Below are 13,465 nucleotides of genomic sequence, written 5' to 3' on the forward strand. Positions count from 1 at the left end.
AATTTAATGCTTTTACCTATAGGGAAGTTCCTATTAATCTTATAGTTTAATTATTAGCGCTTTTTAAGGTATTTTAATTAAAGGGTTTACTTAACCTTAAATTAAAAAAAGCTAAACAATTATAAAGGATTAACTTTTAGTGGCTACTAAAGGATATTAATAAATAGTATTATTTGACTTAAAGAGAAAAAGGGATTTTCTAATCAAAATAAAATATATTATTATATATAAAGGAACCTATAATATTAAAAATATAGCCTATTATTACTTAAAGGAAATATAAAAGCTATATAGGCTTTTATAGACTGTAGTATTAAACTAAAGACCTTAATTTATGGTAAAGTTTTAATAAAAGCTTATTAAATAACTATTAATTAGCTTATTACTATTTACTACTTATTACCCTAAAATTAATAAATAAACTAAATACTTAAATACTATATTAAAATAGTATTTATAAGCCTATCTATTATAGTTATCTATAAAATATTTAAAATTAATAGCTTTTTTTAATTAAATTTATAGTAAATTCATTAAAATTTAAAACTATTAATATTTTTTTATTTTTTTATAAACTATAGGTTTTACCTATAAATAGGCTTTAAGCCTATAATTATAGTTAAAAGAACTCTAGCTATTAAAAATATAAAATAGTTTATAAAAATAATAAATAATATCTTAAAGCACTTAAGATTAAAAAGTATTACTATAGAAGTCTATTATAAAGCCTAAATAAATTAATATAAATAATTTACCTAATAATATTAAATAGGAAACTTAATATAGCTAAATGCCTAAAATATTAAAACCTTTAGGCTATAAAAGAAATTAAATTAAAAACATATTAACCTATTAAAAATTAATAAAATTATTTCTTTATATACCTATTAATTAAAACTGCCTATTAATATAAAAATATACCTTATATTTTATATAAGCCTATTAAAGCTAATTACTATTAACTTACTGTTTAATTAGAATATAGACTTATTATTATTAATAAAAGCTAAAAAAAGTAAAAAAGTAAAAAGTTAAAAATATTATAAATTTTTAATAAAATAAATAAGGCTAAAAAGGCTACTTTAAGCTAAAGTATACTATAAAGTAGGCTAAATATATTAATTTAATAAAAATCCCTACTATTTATATAAATAATACTATAAAGATTATAATAAATTTCTATAAAAGATATTTTAATAAGCCTAAACTATAGTAATTTATTTTAATAGAGCTTATAAGATATTAAAAAGGGAAATACTATTATAAATTAAAATTAAACCTATTTACCTTGAAGCTATAAGTAGGTTAAATTATATAGTAATATATTATTATTAAGACTTTAATTTACTAATTAAGTCGATCTTAAATATAGCTCTTTAAGCTATATCTTATTAATAAAGCTTAACCTACCTATAATGCCTATCTATAGTAATAGATTCTATTCTGCCTAAAGTATTCCCTATTTACCTATATTCCTAAGACTAGCATATAATATTTATTACTTATTTTATAAAAAGGCTTAAGGCCGCTAATAGCCTTAATTATAATAATATTATAAATATTAAAATAAATTACCTATAGCAGCTTATAAAGGAAAAAGAACAAGCTTTTATAAGCTATATAATTTAAATGGCTAAATTAGATTTACCTATAGTAAAGTAGGAAATTAAAAATATAGTATTTACTTTATAGTATTAATATAATCTTAATATAAGGCTATTAAATAAAATATAATATTTATACTTTTATAATAATTATTTAAAGCTTATAAAATTAATAATAAAGTTATAAAAAGCCTTATATACTTAATATAAAAAAGCCAACTTAAAGGAAATAAAGGAGTAATTTTAAGCGCTTAAGGAAGTTATATTTAAAAATAATATTAACAGATTAAAGACCTAAAATATAAATAAAATAGTAATTAAAGTTAGCATATTATAAAATAAAATAAAATACTTTATTATATATATTAAAAAAAAGCTTTTATTAAAGTATATTTTATATAAAATCATAAAAGCTATATAATTATTAGTATAGGCAATATAGTAGGTATAATAATTCCTTTTTAGCTAATCTTTAACTTACTATTAATACTTAAATAAGTATTCTTTAAAGGTAATCCTAATATGCAATTTATATAATTAAATATAGGCTTTTTTAATATTAAAATAATACTTAAATAGGTAAAGCACTTTAATTAGGCATTATAGGGGAAATGTATTAATACTATATTAATAGAGTATTATTAGTTAACCCTTTATAGTCTATAAAAATATATAAGAAAGTCCTATTAAGGTAAATAATATAAAGGATATTCTATATAGTTAAGGACTTTTAATTATACTATTTTTACTGCTTATTTTTTAATACCTAAGCCTTTATATAAGTACTATTTATAGCATTAATATAGCTAAAAAAGTATTAACTTTTAGGTTAAATTATAGGCTTTAAATATGCCTTATTTAGCTTTAATTAAATAATAAATATTCTATATATATTACTAAATGCCTTTAAAGCTATTTTAATAATAGTAGATATAGAGCTTTAGGTAATACTAAAGTGGTTTACTATTATATATAACCGATAAAATATAAGAAATTTATTAGCTTTAAATATAAGCTTTACTGTTAAAATCCCTTTATTTTTATATTTATATATAACTATTTAACTAACTATAGGAATTTAGCCTTTATAACTTTATACTTTTAATAAAATAATTATTAATTAGATATTATATAAGTATATATTTATAATTATAGCTTATTATACTTATAAATAAACTAAATATAGCTATTTCTAGGGTAGCTTTTTATATAATAAAAAAGTAGGTCTTTTTTTTATTTTATTTCTTAATATTACCTAGCTTTTACTTTTATTAAATTTATATATTTTCTATAGTATTATTAATAATAATAATTTACTGTTAAAACTACAAGTTAAAATACTAGTCGCCATAGGGCATTAATAACATTCTTAGATCAGTCGTTATATAATATTATTATTAGTGATAGATTATTATTACTAATCCTTAATAGGCAAGCTTTCGCTTTAGCTTAAGTTTCGCATTAAACCTTTTAGTATATAAAAATCCTGACAGCCCGATAATATAATTATTATACTAATAATTCAAGATTATCTAGAATACCGTAATTAAATAACTATAATATTAGTAATTATAGACCCTAGAATAACTTAAACTCCTAAACCGTTATAACTATTAATACTAGGTCTAATAACTAGCACATATACCTATCTAACCATATTACTAATAAAAATGCCTTCTTCTCCTTTATTAGTTTAATATTATTATCTAGCTTGCAATAAAGGGCATTAAGATAATATTACTTCTTAAGAATAAAGTTAATATAATCCATTTTAATAAGAAATAGAAAAATTAAGACCTGGCAGTGTTACGATCGGCCCCTATAGGCAGCTGTAAGCACCACTGTAATCGCTAGCATAGTGATTATGGCCCGATCTTTTGCCCTGTGGCTTAGCGGTTAGGTGCAACCGTTACACGATAATCACTGTTAAGCGGGTGGCCCGAAGGTTAAGGGTTCGGTTCCCCCTCTGACCTTTGGAATAGCTGCTCACAAGGGTACCCTCGTAACGCGGTTAGGGCAACTGCGGGGTATGCCTTGGGAGGTTGGCAGCTGTGCTGTACCGCGTACTGTTACAGGGCTTGGTTCCCCCTGTAGGCAGCCGGCTTCAGCGGGTTTCGAGGGCGAAAACCCCTGAAGAGGGAGCATCGTGTTACGATCGGCCCCTATAGGCAGCTGTAAGCACCACTGTAATCGCTAGCATAGTGATTATGGCCCGATCTTTTGCCCTGTGGCTTAGCGGTTAGGTGCAACCGTTACAGGCAGCCAAATTACGCTAATATAATATTAAGCTTATTACTATATATAGATTGCATATTAATGGACCTATTAATATATATACTACTAATTATAGTATTTTTTAGCTTTTTCTAGGCTAAGGTTAAGACATATAAGTTATTTATATATTCTTTACTGGCGGCTAATATAATAATTAGCTGTTCCTTATTATTATATAGGTTATTATTCTTATAGGCCAGGGCCCCAGGGCTATTATCTATAGGGTCTAAGCCTGCCTAGTATAACATATTATTATATAGATTATTAAATAGTTAGCTTTCTTAGTTATAAGCGGTTGATTACAAGGATTTACGTATTATACTTTTCTAATAGTTAGTTTTAATAACTTCCTTATTTTTATTATTTAGTTTAAAATAAGGGGGAATTTTTTACTATCTATTCAAAGCTTATATTTTAATATAAGGTTTAAATATAATATTAAGCCCTGTGGCTTACTGTCTTTATTACTATTATATATATATACTATTTACTTATTATTTTATACTATTAGGCATACTACTCCTTCAAGAGTAACTGCTACAAACTTATTAATAATAATAATACCTAGTATAGATTTTCTATTAATTAAACCGCTTATTATTCTAGTAATAGTTTTAAAAAATATAAAGCTATAGTCTTTTAAAATCTTTTTTTAAATAATAGGTATAATTTAAATCTATTTAATAAAAATAACTATAGGTTAAGCTATAATAATATAATAAGAAACCTTTTATTTAACTTATAATATATTAAAAGGAATATAAAAGTTTATAAATAACTAGTAGTTAAGGCGGCCTTTTATTCAAATAATATTTATAATATAAGGGACTATTTAGGTATTTCTTAATAAGGCTAAAGGTTTAAATAAGGGTAATTTATTTTATATTTAAGTGCTATAGGAGAATTTAGCTATTTTAGCTAAAGTGCTATTATTATAAATATTATTTATAAAAAAAGTAAATATAGCCTATTTAATATATGCCTTTTTTATTATATTATTAACTTTATAAATATATATAGGTAGCTTAGTTTTAATTATATATTAAAGAGTTTTTATCTATTATTAACTAATAATTAGTTTTTTATATTTTATATTAGTATAAATAGTTATAGTAAGGCTATTTTAAGCTATTTTTATTAGAAATTATAAATATATATAGTTACTATTTATTATTTAAGGTAAAGGCTTAAATAATATTATAGCTCTAGCTTTTATATATTAAAAGAATACCTTTTTAGTTTATTTAATATTAACTTTATATTTATAGCAGAGATATTTATATAACTTATTATATAATATAAAGTCCTTTAAGTATATATTATATTATTTTATTTATAATAATTATACTTTTTTTACTTTAAGGTCTTACTTATAATTTAAGGTATATATTAACTTTTTTATATTCCTAAAGTAAGATATAATTAAAAAAGCTATACTTATATTTTTTATATTTATAAGAAAATTTAATTAATATTTCTTATTATAATCTATTAAATATATTACCTTTAAGTATTATTAGGTATATATTTTAGGAATTATAAGAGTAAATAAAGCCTTAATTAAATTTATATTTATAGTTCTTATAATTAAAGAAATCTGGCTTTTATAAGCCTTTTTTACCATTAATATTATTATTATAGGGTTCTTTAAGTAATATTACTTTAATAGCTTAATATTTCTTTTTAAAATATACTTTCTTTTCTTATTAATTATAATATATATAGTTACTTTTCTAAGGGGAATAAGGTTAATGGTTATTATTATAAAAGTAATTATTATAAGAAGATAATAAGTAATTACTATAATTATAATTAATAAAGGAATTACCTAATAAGTTATATTTAATAATATTTTAAATAGCTATTTAATAATCTTTATATTACTTAATAAACTCTATTAATTTAGTTTTATTATTTAAGTAATTAAGGAATTATAAGATTTTAGAGTTAATAAAATTAAATAGAATATAAATAATTAATAACTTTTTTTATTTAAGCTACTTAGTAATTCTTGCCTTTTATTATATTTACTAGGCTAAAGTAATACTATTTTTAACTTAATAAAATATATAATAAGCCTAATATAGTTTTTTAACTAGCTTAGCTTTAATATATTTAAAGCGCTTAATAAGAATATAATAAAAATTAAATATAATACTATTAAGTATTTTATTATAGGCTAAATAATTAAGTTTTACTATAAGTTATATACTAATATTACTAGCTAGTATTCCTAGGTAATAGTGTATTAAAAAATAAATATTATATTACTTAAATAATTATATATATTTATAAAAGGTATATATATTAATATAAATAATTTTATTAAAGCTAGTAGTAATAAGGCTATAATTCTTTATATTATTTAGGTATTTTAAATAAAAAACTCTAAAAGACTCTTATTTAATTTTCTTAGCTAAATTTAAATTAATAATATAAAATTAGCTAGTTAATATAATTAACTTTTTATATTATTTTTCTTTTTTTTCCCTTTTTTATTATTATAGATTATTTTTATTATTTAAACCTTTATTATTTAAATAAGGATTATATTATAATTTTATAATCTTTATAAGTTATTTTAATTTAATTAAAGGATAATAATATAATCTTATTAATTTAAAAATAATAGTATTTAAAATAGACTTTTATTATTAGTTAATATATTTTAAGTATAATACTTTTATATAAAATATAGCTAATACGTATTTAATAAATACCTTTTTAATACTAAATAAAAATATAAAGACTTATATATAAATTATAATTTTTATATCCTAGGTAATAAGTTATTTAAAAACTAATTAAGTTTTATATTTTTTAATTAGCTTTAGGAATTTAATATTTTATTTCAAAAGGTATTAATAGTATTTTAATAACTTAAATTTATTATTTAACTTATTTTTAGGATTATATAGGCTATTATAATATTACTTTTATTATTATTAAAAAGGTAGGCCTTTATTATTAGATTTCTTATTACTAAATTCTAGCCTTATAAATAATAATAGTAGATTTAAAGCTAATAAAAAATAAATATTATTACCTAAACCTTTAAGCTTTATTAATTAAGCTATTTTAGTAAGATTACTTAATATATATAAAGGGTAAGAAGTAATTAACTTTTACTAATTAGTAAATATAGCTTTTTTTATATTATAATAGTCTAATAGTAATAAGTATTATTTATTTAATCTTATAATAAGGAATTATTTTACTATAAATATTATATTTTATTTAGTAAAAGGGTATTCTTTTTAAAGAAATAAGGTATATTTAATAATTTAACTTATTACTTAAATTTAATAATATAATAATTTATAATAACTATAAATAGTAAAAATAACTATTAATTTTAATAATAACTATTAATTTTAATAATAAATATAATAACCTTTAATATTAAATTTTAAATTTTTAATTAATTTCCTTTTATAATATAATATTTAATAACTTATAATTAATTTACTATAAAATAAAAAATTTTTTTACTTTTTTCTTTTTTTTTTCCTTATTTAATACTTTAGGGAATTATATTTTTTAAGAACCTTAGTAAGACCTAGCTATTTATAAGGAATCTTTTACTTTAAGTAGTAATACTCTAGGGGATATCCTAGGGCTAATTAGCCTAAAAACCTTTATTTTTTAAAATATAAAGATAATAATATTAAGGGAAAATAAAGAATTATAAAGATAAGTATTATAATTATTAATATTAATAATTAAAAAGATATACTAGGGTATTAAGGCAATTAAGAATATATAAAGTTATAAATCTATATTAAATCTTTATATATATAGTATAAAAATATAAAATAAGAATACTTTTAAGAGGTTTAATTTACTAAGAATTAAAATTTAATTTCTATAAGCTTTAACTTTTAGTTTTTTAATTAAAATTAAGTAAAAGTTAAAAAGCCAGGGAATATTACTATAATTTAAATAAGGTTAAATAAAGCTATAAGGCAGACTTCTTAATTATATAAATAGGTATTTAATAACTTTTAATAGGTTAAATTCTTTTTAATATATAATAGTATATTATAGCTTTTAATATTTTAATAGCTTAGTATAAGGATTATAGCTATAAGGATATCTTAGCTTAGGCTTATTTTTAGTATTTCTAGAGGTTAATAAATAGTATATTTACTAGGTAAATAATTAATAATAGTAAAAGTAATCTTAATTAAATTAATAAAATAGAATAGAAATTATATTTAATAGTAACTATTACTACTTAATTAATATTAAATTATATTATAAGAGTAATTTAGTATATTATAGGAGTATGATTTTATTATTAGGCTATATTAGCTAAACTATAGATTAGGTATATTAATTAGCTAATCAATCTATATCCTAATACCTTTATATATTATAATTATTATTTTATAATAATAATTACTAGCCTTATTTCTCTTAATAAGGTAATTATATATATTATAATTAATAAAAAGAAATATACTTTAAGAAAATATATTAAGCTTATAAAGTAATATTACCTAAGAAACCTTATAATAATAATATTAATAGTAAAAAAGGCTTATAAAAGCTATATTTTTTTAATTTTAAGAATTATAAGTATAAGTTTAATTAAGGCTTTATTTATTCCTATAGTTTTTAAAATATATACCTAATAGTATTTAAAAATATTATAATTAATAGATTATAATAAAAAATATTAACTAAGTTTTTTTATAAGTATAATATAGCTAGTTAGTTGCCTATTTTTAAAAGTAAATATACTTAAGAGTAGAATAACCTTCCTAATATAACCTAATAAAAAAATAGTAAATAAAAATAAGTTTAATAAGGCTATAAGGCTATATAATTTAATAAGATTTAATATAAACTCTATATTAAAAGAAAAGTATAAATTTATAATAATATAATAATCTTTTTTTACCTTTATTTAATATAATAACTATAAGTAAAAATAAATAAGTAATTAAGTAAGTTATTTTACCTTTAATATATAATATATTAAGCTAACCTTAATAATAGCTAAGATATTTAATATATTATATTATACTATTATATTATATAATTACCCTAATTAGTAAGGCTATAGTTATAAATTAATTATTACGGCCTTAAATTAAGTAAGTAATATAACTTTTAATAAGCTACTTAGTTTAATAATTAGCCTAAAGAATATACTAATAAATAAAAATTAGCTAATTAAGGTAAAAAATAATATCATACTAGTTATATTTAATTATAGATTTTTATATTTGTTTTCCCTTTAGCTGCCTTTATATAATATCTAGGAGATTATAAAAAAAAAACCTACTTAATATATAATATTATAAAATAAGAGGTAACTTTATACAGACTATATTCCTTAATAATCTAAGCTATTTAATATAATTAATAGAAATAAGGCTATTTATTATAATAATTATAATATTTAACTAGACCTAGTATAAATAGTATTTCTATAAATCTAATAATAAAGGCCTAATTAGGGAAATTTTATTAAAGTTAAAATCTATATAATAAAAAGATTTATATATATATAAAAGAGTTTAATATAAAGTTTAAAAAAACTAAATAAAAGCTTATATTATAGTTAATTAAATAAAATTATATAACCTTTTTTATATTATTATATATATAATATAACTATAGTAGTATTAATATTAATTTTAATAGGGCTTTTTATAAGTATAAAAAGTATAAATATAGCTTTTTAAATTATATTTTACTTTAAGAATATAAGAAAATTAATATATATTTTAAATTATAAACTCTTAAAATAAAAAATATATAGCTATTATAAATGAGTTTGTAGTAGTTACTCTTGAAGGAGTAGTGTGCCTAATAGTATAAAACAATAAATAAACCGTATATGTATATAATAGTATTATAGACAGTAAGCCACAGGGCTATAGCTATTATAAATAAAATAGTATAATATATACCTAAAGGACTTTTTATTATATAATAAGTTATATAAATATTTTTACTTTAGGTATAAAGTTAATATTAAATAAATTAAAGAGGTATTTTTTTAATATATAAAAGCTAAAGCTATAATATTATTTAATAAATAATAACTATATATATTTATAATTCCTAGTAAAAGTAGCTTAAAATAGCCTTATTATAATTATTTATATTAATATAAAATATAAAAAACTAATTATTAATTAATAATAGCTAGAAACTCTTTAATATATAATTAAAATTAACTCCTATTAAAACTACTATTATTATTACTATAGTTATATTATATATATAATAATATAAAGAAGGTTATATAATTTTATTTAATTAACTATCATATAAGAAAGCTTTTACTTAGTTTTTTTAACCTTTATATTAAACTCTTTTATATATATATAAATTTTTTATTATAACTTTAACTTTAATAAAGTTTTCTTATAAATTAAGACTTTATAATTAGATTTATAGAAATACTATTTATACTAGGTCTAATTAAATATTATAATTATTATAATAAATAGCCTTATTTTTATTAATTATATTGAATAGCTTAGATTATTAAGAAATATATTCTTTATAAAATTACCCCTTATTTTATAATATTATATATTAAATAGGTTTTTTTTATAACCTTTTAAAATATTATATAAGGGTAATTAAAGAAAAGGAAAATATAAAAATTTATAACTAAATATAATTAATATTATATTATTTTTTACCTTAATTAGCTAGTTTTTATTTTTTAATATATTCTTTAGGCTAATTATTAGATTAAATAGCTTATTAAAGGTTATATTATTTACTTAATTTAAGGTTTTAATGATTAATTTATAATTATAGCTTTACTAATTAAAATCATTATATAATATAATAATATAATATAATAATATCTTAGCTATAATTAAAGTTAGCTTAATATATTATATATTAAAGGTAAAATAATTTACTTATTTATTTATTTATTTTTACTTATAGTTATTATATTAAATAAAAGAAAAAAAAGATTATTATATTATTATAAATTTATATTTTTCTTTTAATATAAAGTTTATATTTTACTATTAAAACTATAAGTTAAAATACTAATTACTATAAAATATTAATAATATTCTTAGATTAATTATTATATAATATTATTATTTATAATAAACTATATATTATTAATTTTTAATAAGTAAGCTTTTACTTTAACGTAAGCTTTATATTAAACTTTTTAATATATAAAAATCCTAATAGCCTAATAATATAATTATTATATTAATAATTTAAGATTATTTAAAATACTATAATTAAATAATTCTTATATTATTAATTATAAACCCTAAAATACCTTAAATTCCTAAACTATTATAACTATTAATATTAAATTTAGTAATTAATATATATATCTATTTAATTATATTATTAATAAAAATACTTTTTTTTTTATTAATTTAATATTTCTATTTAATTTATAATAAAAAGTATTAAAATAATATTACTTTTTAAAAATAAAATTAATATAATTTATTTTAATAAAAAATAAAAAAATTAAAATCTAATAATTAAATTATATTAATATAATATTAAGCTTATTATTATATAAAGATTATATATTAATAAACCTATTAATATATATACTACTAATTATAGTATTTTTAAGCTCTTTTTAAGCTAAAGTTAAAATATATAAATTATTTATATATTTTTTATTAATAGCTAATATAATAATTAGGTATTTGTTATTATTATATAGATTATTATTTCCATAGGCCAAGGCCCTAGGCCTATTATTTATAAAGTCTAAGCCTACTTAATATAATATATTATTATATAAACTATTAAATAATTAGCTTTTTTAATTATAAGCAGTTAATTAAAAAGATTTATATATTATATTTTTTTAATAATTAGTTTTAATAATTTTCTTATTTTTATTATTTAATTTAAAATAAAAGGGAATTTGTTATTATTTATTTAAAGCTTATATTTTAATATAAGGTTTAAATATAATATTAAGCCCTATAGCTTACTATTTATAATATTATTATATATATATATACTTTTTAATATATTTTTTTTATTTAAGTTAACTCTTAAAGTTATTATTATTACTCAGGGAAAAGTTAAGGTTAAATTAATATTATTACCTTTAGTTATAATATTTTTAATATTAACTATAGGAAATACTATTTTTACTAATATTATTACTATTACTTAACCTTAAAAATAAAAAAATAATAAATAGTATTTTATATATAATATCTTTTAATAATAGAATTTATACTAATAACCCTAATATTAATAATTATAAAATCCCCTAAAGATAATATTATTATAATTCTTTCCTTAATATTATATTAAATATAGGTTTAATATTAATTAAAATTTATTAAAATTATAATAAAGAATAATATATATATTTATATAGTTAATCTAATATTTACTAAATTTATTACCTTTTTTATAAATAAATATATTATTATTTAAATTAATACTAAATTAATTAGAATTAATAAGAATAAGAAAATAATAGTATTACTAATTAAGAATTAATATAAATATAAGGTATTTTAATAACTATAAATATAAGGTATTTTAATAACTATATATATATAATTTAAAAGACTAGTATTTTATTAATAAAACATTTAATAATTTATATAAATAGGGCTATATAAAATAAGTAAAATAACCTATTTTTGTTTTTACTTTTATATTTATTATTTAATAAATAATTAATAAAAAGCTAAAAGGTTATATTATTATTAACCTTTAAGCGCTAAATAAGATAATAATATTAAATTATTATTCCTTACTATAATAAAAAGATATTATTAATACTTTAAGAGAAGTAATATATATTTCTACTATTAATACCTTAGTATTTTTTTATTAATTTAATATAATATTAAAATATTATAATTATTTTACTATTATTAGCTATTAAGGACTAAAGTAATTAACTATTACTTTTATAGGTTTTTATAATTCCCAACCTATATATAATAATATATAAATTATTTTTTATAACCCTTTTATTATTTTTATAAAGTATTTATTAATAATATTATTATTTTCTTTTAATTAACTAAAGAATATATAAAATACTTAAAAATAATCCTAAAAAGCTTTATAGCTAAAAATATTTGCATTAGCCTTAAAAAAATTAAATTAAATACTTAAGTGCCTAAGTATTAGGATTTTAAGTTAATATTTTTAATTTATTTATAATATAAAAATAAATAGTATTTTTTATTAAATTTAATTTCCTTAGCTAATTTTTAGCCTTAAAGTAATATATTAATGCCACTAGGTATATTTATTATTTTATCCCCTATTATATATAGCTTATTAAGCTATTATAAAAAAAAAGGTTATTTTTCTTATATTAAGGTATAAAAAAAGAAAGGTAATAGATAATAACCTAGGATAATATAAAGCTTATATAAAAATAACCTACTATAAACTAATAAAAAAAGAGAGACTTTTATTCTAATTAATATAAGCTAAGATTACCTTTAGGAAAGGCTTATTAGCTATTTAATAGCCTTTAGTAGAAGTCTTTTACTATATATAGGCCGTTAGAATTAATAACCTTTAGGCTATTAAAAATACTATAAAATTGCCGTTTAAAAGTAACTTCTTTTATTTAATTT

At 17.0% G+C, this 13,465-nt stretch overlaps 1 protein-coding gene across 1 annotated transcript; it reads left to right on the plus strand.

Moving 5' to 3' along the window:
• Positions 1 to 3,468: 3,468 nt before the first annotated feature.
• Positions 3,469 to 3,738, plus strand: FPOAC1_013795 (uncharacterized protein; the record flags this gene model as incomplete). Its single annotated transcript, XM_044858136.1, has 2 exons — positions 3,469 to 3,499; positions 3,587 to 3,738. 2 exons carry the CDS (start codon positions 3,469 to 3,471, stop codon positions 3,736 to 3,738), a joined length of 183 nt encoding a protein of 60 aa, XP_044700960.1.
• Positions 3,739 to 13,465: the final 9,727 nt, after the last annotated feature.

Source organism: Fusarium poae, assembly GCF_019609905.1.
Source record: "Fusarium poae strain DAOMC 252244 chromosome Unknown contig_3, whole genome shotgun sequence".
NCBI classification, from domain to species: domain Eukaryota; kingdom Fungi; phylum Ascomycota; class Sordariomycetes; order Hypocreales; family Nectriaceae; genus Fusarium; species Fusarium poae.